This window comes from Drosophila sulfurigaster, chromosome 3 (assembly GCF_023558435.1).
Source record: "Drosophila sulfurigaster albostrigata strain 15112-1811.04 chromosome 3, ASM2355843v2, whole genome shotgun sequence".
NCBI lineage: Eukaryota > Metazoa > Arthropoda > Insecta > Diptera > Drosophilidae > Drosophila > Drosophila sulfurigaster.
This window is the reverse complement of record NC_084883.1, coordinates 4,910,721-4,936,996: the sequence shown is the minus strand read 5'-3', so window position 1 is coordinate 4,936,996 and position 26,276 is coordinate 4,910,721. Positions and strand designations below refer to the sequence as shown.

Sequence of the window (26,276 nt, the reverse complement as noted above, 5' to 3'; positions counted from 1 at the left end):
AACACACATCCACATTTTTGGATATATTTTGAAACAATTTTTTCATGCAGCTATCTCATCAAGGCTTGGTTTAAGACTACTAGCTAGATAAGAAGTACATTTTTTTTTAAAGAAATCTAAACAATTTTAAAAATAAGTGAATGTTTTTCTTAAAGCTTTCTGTTTTTCGATAAAATATATAAATTCGTTCATTTTTTTGGTTTTGCGTACAAATTTGTTAATTTTTGCAATTATCAGAACAGAAAACAAAATAGAAAGAAAATTCAAAAACCATTCTTAGCTCTAATTAAAGTACTTATCTAAAGCTATAAAAATACCCTTTTCTTATTTTTAAAATTGTTTCAGTTTATGTTATTTTCAATGTAAAGTGTCTCGCACGGGACAAATTCCGTCATGAATTACCCATATATTTTATGGGGTCAGAGATGCCTCCTTCTCTTTTCTTCCCTATATAAAAATATAAAAATGGTCTTTTATTTTGAAATGGAATTTACTCGTATGGGTTTGGTTTAATAACAGTAACATTTTGTTTAAATATATTGAAAATTGTTTATTATATTGTTAAAATATATTGAACTTAATTAAAGTATTAATGTTACCACAATTATCAAACCCATACAAAATTATTACAGTTAAAAACCATATATCTGATAACTATTAACAATCGGTTGCTTAGTATTAAATGTAGTGTACGCGAAAAATGGATTCGAGTGTTAGCTATAAAGATATTTCACTTTAGCTACAACGTGAAATAAAAATCAAATAAATGATGCGAGACATCTATAAATTAGGCCTCACATTTGGCCAGCTTCTGGAGAGCATGCTTAGCAGCTGACAGTTTGGCCTGCTGACCATTGCTGCCAAAGCCAATGACCTTAATGCTCTTCTCCATGCAGATGAACTGACAGGTGACCATGACACCGCCCTTGTCCGCCACGGGAGCACTAAAGCTGGGCTTGGCTAGTTTATGCTCCATTAGTTGTCGTATGGGATTGATCGGGACATTGCGCGAGAACTCGATCAGCTCGGGCTCAAACAATTTGTAGATGACTTGCCAAGTGGTCTCCAGATTGCGGCAATCCAGATAGACGGCAGCGATCAATGCTTCCAGGACATCACCCAATGCCTTTGGCACATCTACATTCTGCGAAATATTGTAGTCACCAACTGGAATCTCTGCATCTGTTGCAGTTATAGCATTTGATGATTCTGCAGCCAACTCATATTCATATTCATCATCGGAGTCGAGGGGTTCCGGCTGTACGTCACGCTCCTCCATCAGGATGCGAACGTGATTGGTGACACGATGATTTTGCGACTCCTGGAATTGTACAAACCTCTGTATCGACTCAGAAAGCAATGTATTCTCTGCCAATATGAAGAAATGGAAGCGATGACGGACACAAATACAAGCGAGTGTTGTATTATTGACCAGGGCGGAGCGTAGATCCGTCAGCTGTCCCGGAGTCATACGTGTCTTATGCTCAAATATGTAAGCCGAGATAAGAAAATCCAGTATAGCATCTCCGATAAACTCCAGCTCCTGGTAGCAGCCCGTTAAACGATTTGTCGGATACGAGGGATGTGTCAGTGCCTGCAGTAAATAGGCACGATCCTTGAATGTGTAGCCAAGGTTTTGCTCCAAATTCAGATGATTTATGAGAAAACCATCGATTTCGTGTTGCGATATATTCGCTCGCATACGTTTGCTTCCCAGTTTTAGATCCAGTAACTGGGTCAATGGCTTGCCAACGTCGGGCTTGCAAATGCCAAAGTATTCCAAGATGCGGAATCCATGGTGAAGTCCATAATTTTTGACAATCACACCCAGCAAGGCCTCCAGCGTGTCCGAGACCATCTTATCGGGCATGCTCACTCGTCCAACACAGAAGTTCACCTCACTACTAAAATCGAGTCCGGCATGGGGCGAGTGCTGATTCGACTGGCAGCCTTCCACAAAATTATTATAGCAGTTAGCGCTGCATTGGCCTCTGCCAAATACTTCCTCTTCACTAAGTGAGATGTTGCGTAGATTATGTGGTCCCACCAGACCGCCGACTTCAAGTTTCTCCTTCCATATTGCTAGCACATTGTGCGGCAAACTAGTGCTCGGCGGCATCCAAGTGTACTTGGGAGTGAACATTGTGCTGCAGATTCGCGATGGAATATCTGTTTCGCTTAGGCAATACAACAAGTTACGATTGGACACTAAATTGGACTTGACCTGCAATGAATGAAATGTAAATACATCAATCTATAGGAAAAGTGTAAGGGATGACTTACTTGCGTGAGAATTCCCTCATTCCAGGCCGGATACTTGTTGGCCAGATAGAGTGAGGCACTGAATTTAAGGAAGCTGTCGCCGAGCAGCTCAAAGCGTTCCATGTCAAACACATCAACGCTACTTGAACTGGTAATGGCAGCAAGAAATTCACCCTGCTCAGCTGCCATTATATGATCGTTGGATTTGCTATGCTGTAACACACTCAGTTGAACCTGCTCCGCGGTACCGGCGGCTGGAAGGATTGCGGCCAAGTTGCGTTGGGGGCTTCTCGGTGTGTTGTAAATGTTACCTTTGGGCATTTTAAACTGTGTCTTGGCCCAAAGCTCCTTGTCTTCTTGCTCCATTTTCTCTATTTGCAACAAGTTGCCGGAGGTAAAGTTGTAATAATAGGACAGTTCCACTGGATACGTGGCCATGATGTTTCGTGCAATATCCAGCGGTTCCATGTACTTTTGCCACGGCACTTCCAGGTCGGTGATCTCCAGTTTCTCCATTGCCAACTCAACGCCCTTGGTGGGCAGAGGTTCCAGCAGCGGACGCGGCTCCTCATAATCATCGGCGTGCATCGCATTGCCATGATAATCTACATTACGACGCAGCGACCAATCAATCTCCAATGGCTTTGGCCTATAATTTAATCCATTTACTGGCAATTTGTCGAGACCTAGATATTTGTTAATGCGAACACGAAGTGTCTCCGCATACAGCATGTAATGGATGCGCCGCAAAATGCTCGGCAGAAACATAATCTTCACCCAGAGATCGCCTGGGAAGCCAAAATTAAAGCACAATTCGGGTATGAGCATCACTTTGGCGCGTGCCTTACTCTGAGTCGATTGTTTGACGCTCTGCTGGATGTAGAAGTTCAACTGGTCGGTCAGCTCACGCACCTCGAGAAGGAACTGCTGCTTGTGGATGACGTCGTTAATTAAGTGGCGATACTTGGACATGGTGAATGTGTAGTAGCTCTTGTCCTGGTGGTTCTCCTCCATCATGCTCATGGGCGTGAGTTCTGTGTGAACTTTGGTTACCAGCATCCGTTTCTTGTCATAATTATTATACCATTGCGTCACAATTTTGCCCTCATAGTCCTCGGGACGTGGTGCTGGCATGCTGGCCCGTTCGGCCAGGGTCGACTCTTGCGATTTGGGCAATCGTTGAAACTGTTTAATCAGCTGCCAATCCAAGGCACCGTCGCCTGGTAACGGCGACAGGGGGACCACCAAAAATGAATTCTCTGCGCTACGACGATCGAACAAAAAGAATGATTGCCAAATGCGCAGCACATCGCGGAAGAGCATGACATGGAATCGTTGCAGCTGCTCCAGTTGCTCCTTGTTTTCGATCACAATCTCCACTGGCTTCTCCTCCACACGAGCTAGTAATTTGCCTTGATGACAGAATAGTGGCATCGCTGCCAACAACGGCAGGCGCTTCCTCAAGAGCAATGCATAGCTGCGAGGCGACTTTAGGGAGTCGTACATGTAGCTAGTGTAATCGTTTCTCTCGAAGTCCGCATCCAAACTGATCTTGTATGCAAAACACTTTTCACCAACACGCGGCATGGCATCATAGAATTCCGTTGGACATTTGGTCTCATATGTGTGTATGTTGCTCAAAACTTGACCCTTGCGCTTGACCGTTACTAACAGTTGGGAATGGGTTTATTAAATAAGGATTTTAAAAAATCAAGAAATACGCACCATCGTCCCCATACTTCTTCCAATGCTCGAAATGTACGTTGGCGACGTCCGCAACTCGCTCGTTAATTGTTGTGGGCAAAAAACGTTCATTTAGCTCCCCCATCTCGTACAGCTTTTTGCAGGCATTGAATGCTGCTGAGATTTTCGCCAATCTCGAGCTGTTCATTGGATCGCTCTACCAATAAAATGAAAAAAAAAATAAATAAATAATTAACACAGAAAATTAAACAGAGCTGCAAAATTCTTATTATATGCTTTCAACAACTATCACGATTGTACCACAAACTATTTAGAACGTACACTAAAATCTTCCTTATAGAACACATATAATAGCAGAATATTCCGACAAAAAAAAAAAAAAAACTGTGTAGCGTCTAAATGAAGCCCAAAATTGGGACTTTGGATCTAACTAACTTCTAAATTTTAGTCTTAAAGATCTAGGTGATTGTACAGGACAACGGACAGAGAACTTACATAGATCGGTTCGTGCAATGACGATGTAAGTGGCAACGATACAGAAACGATTGTCTTTTTGGCCCAGTTTGTGGTTATCTTCTTGCGATCCACTTCCTCCAACAGTTTGAACCAGGGCAGCACAATGCCAAACGCATCCTGCGGCAATTGTTGGCAGTAGCGATGCAGCAGCTGTAGGGCACTGCTGGCCAACAGTGTAGCGCCATTGGCATTAATAAAAGGAGCAATTTCATCTATGAAATGCTCGTTGATCTCATCCAATTGTGGCTCAACTCTCTCTAACACACGTTGTTTTAGATAATCTGCGATTTCGTTGTGAGCTTGACGATATTGAGAAATTTGAGTTGATAGTTTCTGCGCGTCCATTTCCGCTGAGAACATTACGAAGCATGCATCCGCCGAGCGGGCCCGTCCCTTGGTCTGGACGTACATGTTGAATGTCTTGAGGGGATCCAATATGAGCACATAGTTGCAAGACTGCACATCGATACCCTCTTCCAGCACACTGGAGCACACAATCATGTTGGCTTCCCTATCGCGGAACTGTTGAATGGCCTGGAAGTTACAGTAATCACAAAAAAGGAGCTTTTAATGATATACATATGTAGTAATGCAATGATCTTCATTGAAGTAACTAATTTCTAAATAAACAGTACGATTTATTTTATAGTTATTAGTATCGATAAAGTACAATTTAAACTTACAACATTTATTTATCAAAAACTTACCGACTTCTGCCATTTTCTTTCGAGTACGGCTTCAAAGTCCTGAAAGATGCCTTGACATCCAACCATAAATTGTGGCACCAGCACGTTACGCAACTCCGGCGTGGCAGCAATAAAGTTAAGCACCACACCATAAATGCATTTAGCGGTATACCGCCTCTCAACGAAAACAAGACAACTGATGTCTCTGGGATTTTTATTGGCAAACGTCACTTTCAAATACCGCAGAAACATTTGCACCTTGGGCGTGGAGAAGTTCATAATGATCTCTTCAGAAGTGAGTTGATCGTCAGACATATCGTCATCGTCGAGCATGTCACGCAATTTGGTCACCAGTAGATGCCGAATGCCTTCGGATGCCGTGATTGCTGCCCGGTATAAGTTGCGCAAGGCAAGAGTTTCGGCCTGACGACACTTGATCTCAAATTCGACCAGCACGGACACAATGGCAATGGAACCCGCATAGATGCCATAGTTATTTACTTGGAAGAGGAAGTCGTGAAGCAGCCTTTTGATGTAACTCTTCTTATTTGGTTCTCGTTCGATATTCAAGCTCTTTGACATGCGCACCGGCTGATAACCAATATCGATAAGCTCCATAGTGTTCACAAATTGCGTTATCCGAGTTTCTATATTCTTAATCACATCGAAAGTGTTAGGCACTGATTTATGTTTGATCAGCAGCTCTCGTGGCTTTGTTGAGTATCTGCAATAAATACAGGACATAATAGAAAAGTAAATAGCAGGTTGAGTTGAGTTTCTTACAGCATAACATTCTCCATTTCCTTTGAGTCCGACACTGTAATGATTAGACCACGATAAGTGGTCTCCAGCTCTTTTAATTTCCTTGCCACATGTGTGATTTCGTTGCCCTTGATCAGAACACCTGTTAGACCAACAATACGGGGCATCGGTGTTCCAGGTGGAGCTATTTGCATCAATCGCATAATTTCGTGGTACGGATGCTTTCCTGTTCCATGATGACACTCGTCAAACACAGCAATACTCACTGACTTGATACCCATGTGATTTTGCAGAAGCAAATCAAGTATTACCTGGGCAGTCCCAACTAGTACCTATTATTATATAGCAGAATAAATCATAAATCACAATTATTATGTGTTCCGATCATTAATTCTGAATTTATTTATCGATAATTATTATAAATAAACAAAAGGTCTACGAAATAAATTAAAATGTAGTATTCTATAGCATTGTAAGAATTAATCTTAAAAGTTCCCTAAAATACAATAAACTGTTTTCTTTGTCTGGACCCGTCTGGCTTATAATTATTATTATTTTTAATTTACAAATATTTTAACTATAAATAATATAACATTGTTCATCTCTTCATAATGTTTAAACGACAAAAAAATAATTGTTATTATATTATTATGTATTATTTATTACGTCTATAACTTAATTCGTGCGGTTGGCTAAGAGATAGCGCCGCATGACTGTTGTTGTGCATCTGTTTCAGTATATGTATGATAATTCATTTGAAGCGTAGACAACATTATTTTTGATGCACGCCTGGAAAAGAGTTTTTGCGTGGAGTTCTTCTTTATTACTTCAATATTGTAGAATTAAAAGATTGGACTGTTCATGTTCATAGTCTTTATTAGAATGTTCTCTTGGTTTCTTACACTAAGCTTGCTAGCTGTCGGCGCAGCGGCAGAGCAGCCGTTTTATATATTTTATATATAAGTAAAGTTGCAGTATGTAAACGGGCAGAGAGTTATGCATGCACATATGTGTGTATATAAGCGTTCAGCATGGGAACTATGCTGACTTGGCTCTAAGTGGTGAATGCAATGAGTCCATATCATATTACGTATGCACTTGAAATGTGTTTGGGCACTTGGCACGCTGTCGCTGAGTGACATAGGCAATGCCCTGCGTACACTATTATTACAACAACAAAGTGTTGTGACTTCGGCTAACAAAGTGTTGCCGCTCAATATTTATGTTGTGTAATAAGAACTCATATGTGCATACATCACAATATGAAGAAAAGTGCTGCCGAGAGTCATCTTATTTTGGTGGAAGTTTATGGTGAACATGGCTCGATTTAAAAGTGGTGATTTTGACTTGGAAGACGCAGAACGTCATGGGCAGCCAAGAAAGTTTGAAAATGACGAACTGGAAGCATTACTCGATGAAGATTGTTGCCGAACACAAGAAGAGCTCGCAGAATCTTTGGGAGTCACTTAAGCAGCCATTGCAAAATGTTTGAAAGCAGCCAGATACATTGGAAAGCAAGGAAATTGGGGACCATATGAATTCAAGCGGAGGGACGTTGAAAGGCGATTATGCATGTCCGAAATTCTGCTGGAACGCCACAAAAGAAAGTCTTTTTTGCATCGGATTGTTACTGGTGATGAAAAATGGATCCATTACTACAACCCCAAGCGCAGAAAGTTTTACGTGAAAACCGTTCGACCGCAAAGCCGAATACCTATGGCGCAAAGGTAATGCTCTGTATTTGGTGGGATCAGAAGGGTGTGCTGTATTATGAACTGCTCAAATCGGGTGAAACTGTCAATGGAAAACGCTACCGAACACAGCTAATCCGTTTGAAAAGAGCAATAGCCGAAAAACGGCCGGAATATGCGACCAGACACGATGCAATTATTTTCCACCATGAGAAGAATCGGCCCTATGTTGCATTCCGGTTAAAAACTATTTGGATGGGAAGTGTTACCCCACCGCCTTATAGCCCAGACCTTGCCCCTTCTGATTCTCATTTGTTTCGGTCGATGCAGAACGCCCTCACTGGTATACGGTTCACATCAGAACAGGGTATCCGAAATTGGCTTGATTCGTTCTTGGCCGTCAAGCCGGCGCAGTTCTTTTGGGGTGGAATCCACAAATTGCCAGAAAGATGGGAAAAAGTCATAGCTTCAGATGGGAAATACTTTGAATAATGTATTGTACATGTTTTTCTTAAATAAACGTTCAAAGTTTAAAAAAAACCGCACGAATTAAGTTGTAGACCCAATATATCTATTATTATATATTAAAATCTGTTACTTTCAACAGAACCTAAACTGGCTCATGAGCTAAGTATTCTGAACTTTCAAGACTCATTTATTATCCATCAATAAAACGAGTCATCTTTTCTTAAAAATTTTACATCCATTCAATATGGTTTCGAGCTATTCACTTACTTGATTATTTTCGATTTCTTCTGACCATTTGGCTCGGGAGAAGTTATCAGTTCCTTGCTCTCCAACATAGAATCCAACTTTGAAATTTGTGAACTTTCTTATGTTCATTGCTTGTTGCCGAGCGAGCTCGACGGTGTTGCAGATGAAGAAAGCCCGTTGTCCGTCTTCCTTGATTGGTCTGTGTAATATAATATAATATAATATAATATAATATAATATAATATAATGTAATATAATAATTAATAATATAATATAATATAATATATATTTAAAAATATTTAGTCACTTTCTTTTGTTTTTATAAAAGGCAGAAAGAGACATCTTCCACCCTTTAAAGTATATATGTAAATACTTGATCAGCGTCAAAAGTTAAAACCAGACTGTCCGTATGAACACTTAGATCTTAGAGACTATCGCAGATAGAGCTATAATTTTTCGAACTACATATGGGTAATTCTCTGGCGGATGTCGCGTGCGAACATTTTTTCAGTGAAAAAAAGAACCTGAAAAAATTTTAAAAATATGAAAAGGATATTCTTATAGCTCTAGATAAGTACTTTAATTAGAGCTAAGAATGGTTTTGGAATTTTCTTTCTGTTTGGTTTTCTGTTCTAATAATTGTGTAGTGCACATATGAGTTCTTATTACACAACATAAATATTGAGCGGCAACACTTTGTTAGCCGAAGTCATAACACTTTGTTGGTATAACGATAATATACACAGGGCATTGCCTTTGCCACTCAGCGACAGCGTGCCAAGTGCCCAAACACATTTCAAGTGCATACGTAATATGATATGCACCTATTGCATTCACGACTTATATATAAAATATATAAAACGGCTGCTCTGCCGCTGCGCCGACAGCTAGCAAGCCTTAGTGTAAGAAAACAAGAGAACATTCTAATAAAGACTCTGAACAAGAACAGTCTAATCTTTTAATTCTACAATTGCAAAAATTAACAAATTCGTACGCAAAACCAAAAAATGAACGAATTTATATATTTTATCGTAAAACAGAACAAGTTCGTAAAATCAATCTTAGCTCTAAAAATAGTGCTAACCCAAAATCTTTAAGAATAACCTTCACTTATTTTTAAAATTGTTTTAGTTTATGTTTTTTTTAACTGTAAAGATAGTCGCATGCGACATCTGTCAGAGAATTACCCATATATTTCGAGATCTATATATTTTTTTTTTTACTCTATTGTATATTTTGAATGTAGTTAATAGTGTACCGTTATACCAAATATATAATTCGGAATATAGTTTTTTTTTGTACTCTATTGTATATTTTGAATATAATAGTATACTGATATACCAAAGATATAATTCGGTATATTTTAAGAATATAAAATAGTTTTGCTTTTATTGAAAATGGGTATCAAACGCACTCGACCGTATCTTTTTCCATGTGTTATGAAATAAAATAATTTTATTTAAAATAAAAACTAATACAAACATTTTTTGTATTTTTTTTACTTAGTGCACATTGATTTATGTAAGTGGGTAATGTTTATATAAACAAGTTTTAAGTTAAATTAATAATCAATTATACAAAATTGAAGGGGAAGGATTCCTCCATCACGATAGTTTAGAATAAATAAATAAAATTATGTTGTTTTAAAAAATGTTAAAATTTTATTACCTTGTTCGATATTATTTTTATTGTGGATATATATTTCACATGAAGTTTTTTATTTCATTCTGAAGGTGGTCTGTAGGTTATAACTTAACTTTGAATCGATTAGTTAGAATTCTATTTAATTGATTTTTTAATTTAGTGTTACTGACAGAAGCTGAAATAGAAAACTTTCTTGGGTCACCCTGTCAAATGAGCTTGCCTATTAAAAGAATTCACTTTGACGAAGTCGTGACAGAAATTAAATCCTTAAACAATAAAAAATCATCAGGCCGGATAATATAGACGGCATCACTCTTAAAACTCTACCACTAAAATGCATACGGTTTCTCACGCTAGTATTTAATGCAATTCACAGGCTAGACCCTTTCCCAAGTCAATGGAAATGTGCAGAAATCATTATGATCCTCAAGCCAAACAAGCCAAAAACTGAACTACCATCTTACCGTCCCATTAGTCTGTTGACAATATTCTTGAAAGTATTTGAAAAAAATACTACTGAAAATACTACCAATTTTGGACGAACTTACCATCATTCCTGAATATCAATTCGGATTCAGAAAAGGCCACGGCATCAAATAATATTGTACTGCTACGTTTCTTAATGTTCAACAAGCATTTGATCGTGTTTGGCACAATGGATTACTCTACAAGATAAAGAAATGGCTACCTGTCCCATACTAGCTATTACTGAGATCCTACTTGTCTAAGAGATGCTTCTACGTGCAGCAGAGAAATGAAACGTCAACACTACTTCTCATAAACGCAGGCTTTCCTCAAGGGAGTGTTCTGGGACCAGTCCTTCACACTCTATAAACGGCAGATTTGCCAGTAACTAACAACTGCACCTATGCAACATATGGTGACGATACAGTCATTCTGGCAATAAGCTCATTTCGAGACGAAGCATCTCAACTCTTGCAATGTGATTGTCTGTCTTGTCTGATTGAAGCCTGGTTTCTTTGCTGGAAAATTAAAATTAACTCCCTGAAGTCTGTCCAAATAACTTTGCGACAAATTGTTAACGCTCCATTTTATGTAACCAATGCAAATATTCACAGAGATCTAAATATTCCAACTATAAAAGAAGAGATAAACAAATATAGTAAGAAATATACAGACAGACTTCACAATCATGTAAATAATAGCTCAACATATAGAAGACTCAAAAGATTTCACATTCTTGATTTCCCTGAAAGGTAAATTTAAGTAAACGAGAAGTTATATTTAACTTCTGCTGGAAATCTGCTATTCCTGTTAAGTAAATATTAGTCATAAAATTTAATTATTGTCACAAGGCAGATTGTAAATAAAAATTGAAAAAAGTGTTACTGGATTATCAAAAAATTTATCAAAATATTTTCAATCATAATTTATTTTCATTTTTATACGCGCTACCCATGTGGTAGAAGAGTATTAAAACTTTGTGCCGGCAGGAAATGTTGTAACAGGTAGAAGGAGGCATCGCCGACCTCATAAACTATATACATATATTTTTAATCAGGCTCAATAGCGCAGCGACCTAGCCATGTCTGTCTGTATGAATCACTGGACTTCGGAGATAGAGATAGAGCCCCCACAAATTGACAAGACTTTAAAACTTATGGGCACACCATGCATGTTCGAGCACACTCGTCTGTGAGTTTCTTACTTGTTATACCCGCTACCCATAGGGTAGAAGGGTATTATAACTTTGTGCCGACAGGAAATGTATGTAACAGGTAGACGGAGGCATCTCCGACCCTATATAGTATATATATTCTTGATCAGCGTCAACAGCCGAAACGATCTAGCCATGTCCGTCCGTCCGTCTGTTTTGGTATATACAATAATAACTATAGTAGTTATGATTCCTGAAAATTTGGTTGCGATCAGATAGAAGTTGTCGAAGTTATTAACGAAATACTTTTGTATGGGCAAAAACGCCTACTTACTAGTGGTCTGAGTTGCTTTGGCCGACAATCTGGTATATTGTGCCGTCTACGGTATATTTTGAATGTGGTACTATATCGATATACCACATATACCATTTGGTATTTTTAGTATTTTTGTAGTATATTCGGTATATTTTGAGAAAAATACCCTAAAATATATTTATTTTATTCAAAATGGGTAGCGGGAATCTCACAGTCGAGTACACTCGACTGTAGCTTTATTACTTGTTTTTATTTTGCGGTACGAAAGTAACTCATTTGACACTTGTTAATTAAAATACTTTTCAGTTGTTACCTAATTATGATACTCTTCTTTTTATATACAAATACAAATATTATTTATACATGAATTTGCCGCATGAAATTTGAAGCAGAGTTTACTTCACAAATGGTTTCGATTTTAAATTTCATCATTATTCTTAGCTTTGACGATATTAAATAAGACTTTAAGATTTTAAAAAGTAAATTGAACAATACGTTTGGAAATTCACTTACTTGTCAAAGTTTTTGGAGAAACGCTTCAGTGCCATGATGGCCACGTGAGTCTTGCCAGCGCCAGTGGGCAAGTATTGACAATAGACAAGAATTTAAAACTTATGGGCACACCATGCATGTTCGAGCACACTCCTCTGTGACTTTCTTACTTGTTATACCCGCTACGCATAGGGTAGAAGGGTATTATAACTTTGCGCCGACAGGAAATGTATGTAACGGGTAGAAGGAGGCATCTCCGACTCTATATAGTATATATATTCTTGATCAGCGTCAACAGCCGAAACAATCTAGCCATGTCCGTTTGTCTGTCTGTCCGTCTGTGTGTCTGTCCGTATGAAACACTGGATCTCAGAGACTATAAGAGATAGAGCTATATTTTTTTCGACAGCATTTGTTATGTTTGCACGCAGATCAAGTTTGTTTCAAATTTTGCCACGCCCACTTCCGCCCCCTCAAATCAAAAAAGTCGAAGAACAAGCGTAATTTTAAAGCTAGAGTTGCGAATTTTGGTATATACAATAATAACTATAGTAGTTATGATTCCTGAAAATTTGGTTGCGATCAGATAGAAGTTGTCAAAGTTATTAAGGAAATACTTTTGTATGGGCAAAAACGCCTACTTACTAGTGGTCTGAGTTGCTTTGGCCGACAATCTGGTATATTGTGCCGTCTACGGTATATTTTGAATGTGGTACTATATCGATATACCACATATACCATTTGGTTTTTTTAGTATTTTTGTAGTATATTCGGTATACTTTGAGAAAAATACCCTAAAATATAGTTATTTTATTCAAAATTGGTAGCGGGTATCTCACAGTCGAGTACACTCGACTGTAGCTTTCTTACTTGTTTTTATTTTGCGGTACGAAAGTAACTCATTTGACACTTGTTAATTAAAATACTTTTCAGTTGTTACCTAATTATGATACTCTTCTTTTTATATACAAATACAAATATTATTTATACATGAATTTGCCGCATGAAATTTGAAGCAGAGTTTACTTCACAAATGGTTTCGATTTTAAATTTCATCATTATTCTTAGCTTTGACGATATTAAATAAGTAAGACTTTAAGATTTTAAAAAGTAAATTGAACAATACGTTTGGAAATTCACTTACTTGTCAAAGTTTTTGGAGAAACGCTTCAGTGCCATGATGACCACGTGAGTCTTGCCAGCGCCAGTGGGCAAGTATTGACAATTGACAAGACTTTAAAACTTATGGGCACACCATGCATGTTCGAGCACACTCGTCTGTGACTTTACTTGTTATACCCGCTACCCATAGGGTAGAAGGGTATTATAAATTTGTGCCGACAGGAAATGTATGTAACGGGTAGAAGGAGGCATCTCCGACTCTATATAGTATATATATTCTTGATCAGCGTCAACAGCCGAAACGATCTAGCCATGTCCGTTTGTCTGTCTGTCCGTCTGTGTGTCTGTCCGTATGAAACACTGGATCTCAGAGATTATAAGAGATAGAGCTATATTTTTTTTCGACAGCATTTGTTATGTTTGCACGCAGATCAAGTTTGTTTCAAATTTTTGCCACGCCCACTTCCGCCCCCTCACGACAAAAAAGTCGAAGAACAAGCGTAATTTTAAAGCTAGAGTTGCGAATTTTGGTATATACAATAATAACTATAGTAGTTATGATTCCTGAAAATTTGGTTGCGATCAGATAGAAGTTGTCAAAGTTATTAAGGAAATACTTTTGTATGGGCAAAAACGCCTACTTACTAGTGGTCTGAGTTGCTTTGGCCGACAATCTGGTATATTGTGCCGTCTACGGTATATTTTGAATGTGGTACTATATCGATATACCACATATACCATTTGGTATTTTTAGTATTTTTGTAGTATATTCGGTATATTTTGAGAAAAATACCCTAAAATATATTTATTTTATTCAAAATGGGTAGCGGGAATCTCACAGTCGAGTACACTCGACTGTAGCTTTATTACTTGTTTTTATTTTGCGGTACGAAAGTAACTCATTTGACACTTGTTAATTAAAATACTTTTCAGTTGTTACCTAATTATGATACTCTTCTTTTTATATACAAATACAAATATTATTTATACATGAATTTGCCGCATGAAATTTGAAGCAGAGTTTACTTCACAAATGGTTTCGATTTTAAATTTCATCATTATTCTTAGCTTTGACGATATTAAATAAGTAAGACTTTAAGATTTTAAAAAGTAAATTGAACAATACGTTTGGAAATTCACTTACTTGTCAAAGTTTTTGGAGAAACGCTTCAGTGCCATGATGGCCACGTGAGTCTTGCCAGCGCCAGTGGGCAAGTATTGACAATTGACAAGAATTTAAAACTTATGGGCACACCATGCATGTTCGAGCACACTCCTCTGTGACTTTCTTACTTGTTATACCCGCTACCCATAGGGTAGAAGGGTATTATAACTTTGCGCCGACAGGAAATGTATGTAACGGGTAGAAGTAGGCATCTCCGACTCTATATAGTATATATATTCTTGATCAGCGTCAACAGCCGAAACGATCTAGCCATGTCCGTTTGTCTGTCTGTCCGTCTGTGTGTCTGTCCGTATGAAACACTGGATCTCAGAGATTATAAGAGATAGAGCTATATTTTTTTTCGACAGCATTTGTTATGTTTGCACGCAGATCAAGTTTGTTTCAAATTTTTGCCACGCCCACTTCCGCCCCCTCACGACAAAAAAGTCGAAGAACAAGCGTAATTTTAAAGCTAGAGTTGCGAATTTTGGTATATACAATAATAACTATAGTAGTTATGATTCCTGAAAATTTGGTTGCGATCAGATAGAAGTTGTCAAAGTTATTAAGGAAATACTTTTGTATGGGCAAAAACGCCTACTTACTAGTGGTCTGAGTTGCTTTGGCCGACAATCTGGTATATTGTGCCGTCTACGGTATATTTTGAATGTGGTACTATATCGATATACCACATATACCATTTGGTATTTTTAGTATTTTTGTAGTATATTCGGTATATTTTGAGAAAAATACCTAAAATATATTTATTTTATTCAAAATGGGTAGTGGAATCTCACAGTCGAGTACACTCGACTGTAGCTTTATTACTTGTTTTTATTTTGCGGTACGAAAGTAACTCATTTGACACTTGTTAATTAAAATACTTTTCAGTTGTTACCTAATTATGATACTCTTCTTTTTATATACAAATACAAATATTATTTATACATGAATTTGCCGCATGAAATTTGAAGCAGAGTTTACTTCACAAATGGTTTCGATTTTAAATTTCATCATTATTCTTAGCTTTGACGATATTAAATAAGTAAGACTTTAAGATTTTAAAAGTAAATTGAACAATACGTTTGGAAATTCACTTACTTGTCAAAGTTTTTGGAGAAACGCTTCAGTGCCATGATGGCCACGTGAGTCTTGCCAGCGCCAGTGGGCAAGTATTGACAATTGACAAGAATTTAAAACTTATGGGCACACCATGCATGTTCGAGCACACTCCTCTGTGACTTTCTTACTTGTTATACCCGCTACCCATAGGGTAGAAGGGTATTATAACTTTGCGCCGACAGGAAATGTATGTAACGGGTAGAAGTAGGCATCTCCGACTCTATATAGTATATATATTCTTGATCAGCGTCAACAGCCGAAACGATCTAGCCATGTCCGTTTGTCTGTCTGTCCGTCTGTGTGTCTGTCCGTATGAAACACTGTATCTCAGAGACTATAAGAGATAGAGCTATATTTTTTTTCGACAGCATTTGTTATGTTTGCACGCAGATCAAGTTTGTTTCAAATTTTGCCACGCCCACTTCCGCCCCCTCAAATCAAAAAAAGTCGAAGAACAAGCGTAATTTTAAAGCCAGAGTTGCGAATTTTGGTATATACAATAATAACTATAGTAGTTATGATTCCTGAAAATTTGGTTGCGATCAGATAGAAGTTGTCAAAGTTATTAAGGAAATACTTTTGTATGGGCAAAAACGCCTACTTACTAGTGGTCTGAGTTGCTTTGGCCGACAATCTGGTATATTGTGCCGTCTACGGTATATTTTGAATGTGATACTATATCGATATACCACATATACCATTTGGTTTTTTTTTTAGTATTTTTGTAGTATATTCGGTATATTTTGAGAAAAATACCCTAAAATATATTTATTTTATTCAAAATGGGTAGCGGGTATCTCACAGTCGAGTACACTCGACTGTGGCTTTCTTACTTGTTTTATTTTGCGGTACGAAAGTAACTCATTTGACACTTGTTAAATAAAATACTTTTCAGTTGTTACCTAATTATGATACTCTTCTTTTTATATACAAATACAAATATTATTTCTACATGAATTTGCCGCATGAAATTTGAAGCAGAGTTTACTTCACAAATGGTTTCGATTTTAAATTTCATCATTATTCTTAGCTTTGACGATTTTAAATAAGTAAGACTTTAAGATTTTAAAAAGTAAATTGAACAATACATTTGGAAATTCACTTACTTGTCAAAGTTTTTGGAGAAACGCTTCAGTGCCATGATGGCCACGTGAGTCTTGCCAGCGCCAGTGGGCAAGTATTGACAATTGACAAGAATTTAAAACTTATGGGCACACCATGCATGTTCGAGCACACTCCTCTGTGACTTTCTTACTTGTTATACCCGCTACCCATAGGGTAGAAGGGTATTATAACTTTGCGCCGACAGGAAATGTATGTAACGGGTAGAAGGAGGCATCTCCGACTCTATATAGTATATATATTCTTGATCAGCGTCAACAGCCGAAACGATCTAGCCATGTCCGTTTGTCTGTCTGTCCGTCTGTGTGTCTGTCCGTATGAAACACTGTATCTCAGAGACTATAAGAGATAGAGCTATATTTTTTTTCGACAGCATTTGTTATGTTTGCACGCAGATCAAGTTTGTTTCAAATTTTTGCCACGCCCACTTCCGCCCCCTCAAATCAAAAAAAAGTCGAAGAACAAGCGTAATTTTAAAGCCAGAGTTGCGAATTTTGGTATATACAATAATAACTATAGTAGTTATGATTCCTGAAAATTTGGTTGCGATCAGATAAAAGTTGTCAAAGTTATTAAGGAAATACTTTTGTATGGGCAAAAACGCCTACTTACTAGTGGTCTGAGTTGCTTTGGCCGACAATCTGGTATATTGTGCCGTCTACGGTATATTTTGAATGTGGTACTATATCGATATACCACATATACCATTTGGTATTTTTAGTATTTTTGTAGTATATTCGGTATATTTTGAGAAAAATACCCTAAAATATATTTATTTTATTCAAAATGGGTAGCGGGAATCTCACAGTCGAGTACACTCGACTGTAGCTTTATTACTTGTTTTTATTTTGCGGTACGAAAGTAACTCATTTGACACTTGTTAATTAAAATACTTTTCAGTTGTTACCTAATTATGATACTCTTCTTTTTATATACAAATACAAATATTATTTATACATGAATTTGCCGCATGAAATTTGAAGCAGAGTTTACTTCACAAATGGTTTCGATTTTAAATTTCATCATTATTCTTAGCTTTGACGATATTAAATAAGTAAGACTTTAAGATTTTAAAAAGTAAATTGAACAATACGTTTGGAAATTCACTTACTTGTCAAAGTTTTTGGAGAAACGCTTCAGTGCCATGATGGCCACGTGAGTCTTGCCAGCGCCAGTGGGCAAGTATTGACAATTGACAAGAATTTAAAACTTATGGGCACACCATGCATATTCGAGCACACTCCTCTGTGACTTTCTTACTTGTTATACCCGCTACCCATAGGGTAGAAGGGTATTATAACTTTGCGCCGACAGGAAATGTATGTAACGGGTAGAAGGAGGCATCTCCGACTCTATATAGTATATATATTCTTGATCAGCGTCAACAGCCGAAACGATCTAGCCATGTCCGTTTGTCTGTCTGTCCGTCTGTGTGTCTGTCCGTATGAAACACTGTATCTCAGAGACTATAAGAGATAGAGCTATATTTTTTTTCGACAGCATTTGTTATGTTTGCACGCAGATCAAGTTTGTTTCAAATTTTTGCCACGCCCACTTCCGCCCCCTCAAATCAAAAAAAGTCGAAGAACAAGCGTAATTTTAAAGCCAGAGTTGCGAATTTTGGTATATACAATAATAACTATAGTAGTTATGATTCCTGAAAATTTGGTTGCGATCAGATAGAAGTTGTCAAAGTTATTAAGGAAATACTTTTGTATGGGCAAAACGCCTACTTACTAGTGGTCTGAGTTGCTTTGGCCGACAATCTGGTATATTGTGCCGTCTACGGTATATTTTGAATGTGGTACTATATCGATATACCACATATACCATTTGGTTTTTTTTTTAGTATTTTTGTAGTATATTCGGTATATTTTGAGAAAAATACCCTAAAATATATTTATTTTATTCAAAATGGGTAGCGGGTATCTCACAGTCGAGTACACTCGACTGTGGCTTTCTTACTTGTTTTTATTTTGCGGTACGAAAGTAACTCATTTGACACTTGTTAAATAAAATACTTTTCAGTTGTTACCTAATTATGATACTCTTCTTTTTATATACAAATACAAATATTATTTCTACATGAATTTGCCGCATGAAATTTGAAGCAGAGTTTACTTCACAAATGGTTTCGATTTTAAATTTCATCATTATTCTTAGCTTTGACGATATTAAATAAGTAAGACTTTAAGATTTTAAAAAGTAAATTGAACAATAAATTTGGAAATTCACTTACTTGTCAAAGTTTTTGGAGAAACGCTTCAGTGCCATGATGGCTACGTGAGTCTTGCCAGCGCCAGTGGGCAAGTAATGACAATTGACAAGACTTTAAAACTTATGGCCACACCATGCATGTTCGAGCACACTCGTCTGTGACTTTCTTACTTGTTATACCCGCTACCCATAGGGTAGAAGGGTATTATAACTTTGTGCCGACAGGAAATGTATGTAACAGGTATAAGGAGGCATCTCCGACCCTATATAGTATATATGTTCTTGATCAGCGTCAACAGCCGAAACAATCTAGCCATGTCCGTCTGTCTGTCCGTCTGTGTGTCTGTCCGTATGAAACACTGGATCTCAGAGACTATAAGAGATAGAGCTATAATTTTTTTTCGACAGCATTTGTTATGTTTGCACGCAGATAAAGTTTGTTTCAAATTTTTGCCACGCCCACTTCCGCCCCCTCAAATCAAAAAAGTCGAAGAACAAGCGTAATTTTAAAGCTAGAGTTGCGAATTTTGGTGCCGTCTACGGTATATTTTGAATGTGGTACTATATCGATATACCACATATACCATTTGGTATTTTTAGTATTTTTGTAGTATATTCGGTATATTTTGAGAAAAATACCGCAAAATATATTTATTTTATTCAAAATGGGTAGCGGGTATCTCACAGTCGAGTACTCTCGACTGTAGCTTTCTTACTTGTTTTTATTTTGCGGTACGAAAGTAACTTATTTGACCTAATTATGATACTCTTCTTTTTATACATATATGTCGGATCTTAAATTATGGTAGTCAGTGTAAAAGACTTAAATCAAATACGCGTACCAAGTGACATTTCTTGTCTCTACACTATAACGGTTGTTTGTTAGTACGCTTTGATCCTTCTATTCGCCAGATGCTCAGAATAGTTCGATGCGAACATGAGAGAGAGATGTTGCGTGCGGTTAGAGGTTCGAAAGAGAAATACACACTACGATTGTTGTGCGTGTATGCTTGAGCCACTGCGAGAGACAGAGATAGAAGTATGTTCGTTGCAGCTTTTCTGAAGAGCATTTTCGGTATGCAAAAAGGTTGGCGAACACTTCTAAGTTGGCAGTGGCGTAATCAAGTTTATTCGCCGTATACAATCCGCGTAATTTAATATGGAAGAAAATAATATTAACCCGACATCAGAAGTGGGATCAGTGCCAACTCCTGCATTTTCTGAAGATCAGTGGCGTACAATCATGGAACTGCAAAATCGTAATTTCGTCGAAATGTGTAAAGCAATGCAAGCGTCTGTGCGTCCACAAAATCAAGTGGTATTGCCAAAATTTAACCCAGATGTAACTGGAACTGATGCGACTCAATGGTGTGCAACGGCAAGCATTATTATGGACGAACAGCAGATTAATGGCAGCGCACTTATCATGATGTTGAGTAGTTGCATGCAGGGCAGTGCTTCAGCGTGGCTTGCACAGATCTGCTATCCCGGCATTAATTGGGAGCAGTTTAAAGAACTGTTTATACAGCGTTTCGAGATTAAGGAAACGTCGGCAGCTATGTTTCTGAATATGCTGAACAGCCGTCCAGGCTACAATGAGTGCCCTGCAGTGTACGCAAGCCGTATGGTGACGTCATTGACCACAAAATGGCGCAATATGAACGTCGAGGAAATAGCTGTATCCACCGTACTTGCGCACATGGCCAATTTTGACAACCGTTTGCAGCGTATGGTGTTCTCGTCAAATGTACAAACTAGAAGTCAACTCCAGATGGAACTGAAAGCATTTACATTTGACAAAAAGCGTAGTGCTGGAAGTACTGATGGTAATAGCGGCGACAGCAAGCGAGCCAAAATTGTGTGCCACTTATGCAAGAAACCAGGACATAAAATGGCGGAGTGTAAATTAAAGCGGTCTGGATCGGAGAATAAACAGCATCGCGATTTGCAGAATGTGACCTGTTACCGGTGTGGACAACTTGGGCATCTTGCGAATCGGTGCACGAACAATGCAGCTAAATCTGGAGCAGTTACTGAGAAGAAATGTAATCAATGTTTTGTGGCTGAGCCAAAAGGAGTTTTGACACATCAGGGTGAGATCTTTCCTATTTGCTTTGACTCTGGAGCAGAATGCTCGCTTATTCGAAGTAGTGTTGCCGGTAAATTTGATGGCAAACTTATTAATAATATTGTCATAATACGAGGTATTGGCGACGCTGGCATTTTCAGTAAGCTACAAAAACTATGTAAATGTATTATTAATGGAAATATCGTAGAAATACTGTTTCACGTCATAGCAGATAAGTATCTCACAAATGATATTGTAATTGGTAGGGAAATCCTTAGTCAGGGATACGAAATCATCTTGAAACCTGATAAATTTGAATTTGTTAAGTCTAAATCTGTAAACGTTTGCAAAGTATCTGAGCCATCTGCCTTGTTACTTAATGTTGATACTGAAATGATTGGTAATGACAAGGAAAACTTAATTAAATTACTTGAAGACTATTCAGCTGCATTTATTGATGGAATCCCTTGCACAAAGGTTAATACGGGTGAAATGACTATTAGATTAATTGATCCAAACAAAACTGTGCAGCGGCGTCCATATCGTTTGAGTCCAAATGAAAAAGAAATTGTACGTGAAAGGATAACGGAATTGTTAAACTGTAACATTATTCGACCTAGTTGTTCTCCTATGCTAGTCCTATACTCTTGGTTAAAAGAAGAACGGATCCGATCGACTTTGCGTTGACTATCGTGAACTGAACAACAATACTGTTTCGGACAGATATCCCTTACCACTTATTAACGATCAGATTGCTAGACTAGCGGGTGCAAAATATTTTACTTGTCTGGATATGGCTAGTGGATACCATCAGATACCCATTCATCCCGATTCTGTTGAATATACCGCGTTTGTTACACCTGATGGGCACTATGAGTATCTGACAATGCCATTTGGCCTCAAGAACGCCCCGTCTGTTTTCCAGCGAGCTATTATAAACGCATTGGGAAATCTTGCATATTCTTATATAATAGTCTATATGGACGATATAATGGTGGTGTCATCTACCATAGAATTAGGTATGCAAAGATTGAGGATTGTTTTGGATGTATGGACTGCAGCGGGATTCTCTTTTAACATAGCAAAATGTGGATTCTTAAAAACTACTGTACAATACTTGGGGTATGAGGTACGAGCTGGAGAGTTAAGGCCTAATCCGCGAAAAATTCTTGCGTTAAATTCCTTGCCACCACCGCAAACCGTTCGTAGCTTAAGACAGTTTATAGGATTGGCGTCTTATTTTCGAAAATTCGTGCCTCGGTTCTCACAGATTATGAAACCGATATATTCCTTAACTTCGAGTAAAAGTGTGTTTAATTGGAATAGCGAGTTGGAAGATATTAGAAAAAATTTTATTGCTATCCTTATAAATGAGCCTGTACTTGTTATTTTTGATCCACAACATCCAATAGAGTTACACACAGATGCTAGCTCTTACGGTTATGGTGCAATGTTAATGCATCGAATCAATGGTAGTCCTCATGTAATAGAGTATTTTAGTAAAACTACTTCCCTGCCGAGTCTAGATACCATTCATACGAATTAGAAACCTTGGCAGTGGTAGAATCCGTTAAACAGTTCCGTCATTATTTAGTCGGTCGTACGTTTGTAGTGTATACTGATTGTAATTCTCTTAAATCATCGCGGACGAAGATTGAGCTAACACCAAGAGTGCATCGTTGGTGGGCGTACTTGCAGTCGTTTGATTTCAAAATCGAATATAGAGAAGGAAAGCGCATGGCGCATGTGGATTTTTTATCGAGAAATCATATTCAGGAAGCAACCAAAGTTGAAAAGTCTTTAGTCCCTGAAAAGCGTGTAAACTTAGCAGAAATCTCAAGTGACTGGCTTGCTGCTGAACAGCGCCAGGATTCTGAAATCACTGATATCATTAACAAACTTAACTCTAAAGAGTTGACAGATGATGTTGCACAGACTTATGAGTTGAGAAAAGGTGTTTTGTTTCGTAAAGTTCAGAGAAATGGAAGAACCCGTTGTTTGCCAGTGGTGCCCCATGCATTTCGATGGTCAGTAATAAATCAAGTGCACGAGTCCATCATGCATTTGGGATGGAAAAAGACTCTTGACAAGACTTATCAATATTATTGGTTTGCTAAGATGAATAAATATGTTAGAAAGTTTGTCGATAGCTGCATTACATGTAAAACTGTTAAGGGTTCATCTGGAAAGATACAAGCCGAGTTACATCCAATTCCAAAAGTGAGTGTGCCATGGCACACGGTGCATATCGACATTACTGGAAAATGAAGTGGGAAGAATGATCTTAAGGAATATGTGATAGTACAAATTGATGCTTTAACAAAATTTGTTTATTTGTTCCATACTCTAAGATTAGACTCTGACAGTTGTATTCAGGCAATGAAATCATCTATTTCTTTGTTCGGAATACCGCAGCGTATAATAGCTGATCAGGGTAGATGTTTTACTAGTGGGAAATTTTCAGAATTTTGTACATCACAGAAGATTAAGCTTCATCTTATAGCTACAGGAGGAAGCCGTGCAATCGGTCAAGTTGAACGTGTGATGAGTACACTGAAGAATCTACTGTCAGCGGTTGAATCAAGTCACCGATCTTGGCAGGATGCTTTAGGTGAGGTACAACTTGCCTTGAATTGCACAGTTAGTAGTGCAACCAAAGCAAGTCCCCTAGAGTTGCTTGTCGGCAAGGAGGCTCGTCCTTTGGGCTTGATTCCACCGTATGATACAGAGATGGAGGTAGATAAAGTTAATGCTAGAGATAGGGCAATTGAAAATATGAATAATCAAGCTAGTTACGACAAAATAAGGTTCGATAAAAATAAAGCAGCAGTTGAACGACATAAAGTTGGAGATTTTGTTTTACTGAAAAACGAAGAACGGCATCAAACTAAATTGGATGCAAAGTTTAAAGGACCGTTTTTGGTTAGTGAAGTTTTAGAAGGAGATAGATATATCTTGAAGTCATTACATAATCAGAGAACTTATAAATATTGTCATGAAGATTTGAGAAAGATGCCAGATGGTTATGTTCCGAGTGAATTGGAGTGCCCGCCTGAGAATTGTTGAAATGGTTATAATATATCCGTGTGAGAGGATATGTTATGTGATTAACAAAATATCCATAAAGAGTATGGAATGGTTGAAATGAAGTTGCAATAGACTTCGATGAGAAAATGTTTGTGAATGGCGGATGTGTTTGAGAATTCGAATGGAAATAACCTGGCGGATGCAAAGTTTATGCATGGTTGATGTGACAATATTTGATTGAGATGAGTTAAAGATATGGTTTTGAGATTTGGGCTATCTATGTACGTCATTGGGCAAGCACAAGTGAAAGACGAAAGTTGGAACATGGCGTGTGGCGCTCTTGACGGGACTATGCTCTTAATCAAAAGGAAATCATAGTGACGATAACTAGAGTCGAATTTTGAATTGTTGAGAAACAAATGTAATGAATTTAATGTTAACATAAATTTGATTATGTAATGAGAATAAGAATTGAAATTTGTTTATAATGTTGCGTAGAATGTAAAATATAGAAAGACTATGAAATAAGAGAAAATGTTAAGTGTAAGGCAATATATCGAATAAATAAATTGTATTTGAAATTGATGAGTAAAAGAAAACACAAGTTATAATCACGGATTTATAAGTCATATTTGTAATATTAAGGTTACAGTACACGAGGACGTGTAATTGTCAGAATGGCCGTGTCGGATCTTAAATTATGGTAGTCAGTGTAAAAGACTTAAATCAAATACGCGTACCAAGTGACATTTCTTGTCTCTACACTATAACGGTTGTTTGTTAGTACGCTTTGATCCTTCTATTCGCCAGATGGTCAGAATAGTTCGATGCGAACATGAGAGAGAGATGTTGCGTGCGGTTAGAGGTTCGAAAGAGAGATACACACTACGATTGTTGTGCGTGTATGCTTGAGCCACTGCGAGAGACAGAGATAGAAGTATGTTCGTTGCAGCTTTTCTGAAGAGCATTTTCGGTATGCAAAAAGGTTGGCGAACACTTCTAAGTTGGCAGTGGCGTAATCAAGTTTATTCGCCGTATACAATCCGCGTAATTTAATATGGAAGAAAATAATATTAACCCGACATATACAAATACAAATATTATTTATACATGAATTTGCCGCATGAAATTTGAAGCAGAGTTTACTTCACAAATGGTTTCGATTTTAAATTTCATCATTATTCTTAGCTTTGACGATTTTAAATAAGTAAGACTAAGATTTTAAAAAGTAAATTGAACAATACATTTGGAAATTCACTTACTTGTCAAAGTTTTTGGAGAAACGCTTCAGTGCCATGATGGCCACGTGAGTCTTGCCAGCGCCAGTGGGCAAGTACACTATTCCATTATAACTTGTTAGATGGACAACCAGACGCTGTTGATAGTCTCGCGCCTGATGATCAAAGTAAAAAATTATACCACATACACTAAATTCATTTGAACAAAATTTGAAATTTTCACCTACCTGGATTTTACCATCGTCCTGATTCTCAGCCATATTTGTATTTTTTCAATTGAAAAGTCTAGAATCTTCCAAGAAGGGGCACACCATACATGTACGATTGCAATTCGATTGCTATTGCATACGGCCGTCGTTGTTCTCTTCTCACTTCTTCCTTTCGTCTTACGAGACGCTGACGTGGCAATCAGAAAGTCTGTGGATGGCTTTGTATTTGCAATATTCCACCCACGTTAGGAAATTTCGTTTTCGGGGATGCACCGTTTTCAATCATACGCGTACAACATATACCTGTTTATTCACCCCCACCAGTATTTATCATCAAAACAATTTTTTTACCGGCTTATCGCGTTTTATCACACTACGTTGATAGTTATATGTGCTAAAATATTTCTTATTTCTTAATGCACATTAGACATTTAAAAAATAATGTTATTCGAACCACACGTCGTACAAAAATATTACGCACAATTCCGTTCAAGCGCACGAACAAAAATATATTTTGACTAAATGGGCTCTAACAATAAACTGCTAATGTCAGCTGTCTTAGACTAGTATCGATACTTTTC

The 26,276-nt window shown here is 37.6% G+C and overlaps 1 protein-coding gene across 2 annotated transcripts; it reads right to left on the bottom strand.

Annotated features, from left to right (window-relative positions):
• Positions 1-714: 714 nt before the first annotated feature.
• LOC133841266 (endoribonuclease Dcr-2) lies at positions 715-26,276 on the bottom strand. Of its 2 annotated transcripts, XM_062273636.1 has the most exons (9): positions 25,714-26,276; positions 25,511-25,641; positions 8,357-8,534; positions 5,952-6,262; positions 5,190-5,892; positions 4,462-5,016; positions 3,988-4,162; positions 2,284-3,929; positions 715-2,224 (listed from the first exon to the last, which is right to left on the bottom strand). In XM_062273636.1, the coding sequence occupies exons 1-9, from the start codon at positions 25,744-25,746 to the stop codon at positions 788-790; spliced, it is 5,169 nt and encodes a 1,722-aa protein (XP_062129620.1). In that variant the 5' UTR covers positions 25,747-26,276; the 3' UTR covers positions 715-787. The 2 variants fall into 2 exon arrangements, with proteins under 2 accessions (XP_062129620.1, XP_062129621.1); XM_062273637.1 differs by lacking the exons at positions 25,511-25,641; positions 25,714-26,276 and adding an exon at positions 12,427-12,502.

Coding starts and splice junctions, on each gene's coding strand:
- LOC133841266 (XM_062273636.1), bottom strand. CDS start 25,746: ATGGCTGAGAATCAGGACGATGGTAAAATCCAG. Junction 6,263..8,356: donor AAGAAATCGAAAATAATCAA/GTAAGTGAATAG, acceptor ATATAATAATAG/GTACTAGTTGGGACTGCCCA. Junction 5,017..5,189: donor AAAGAAAATGGCAGAAGTCG/GTAAGTTTTTGA, acceptor TGTAACTTCCAG/GCCATTCAACAGTTCCGCGA.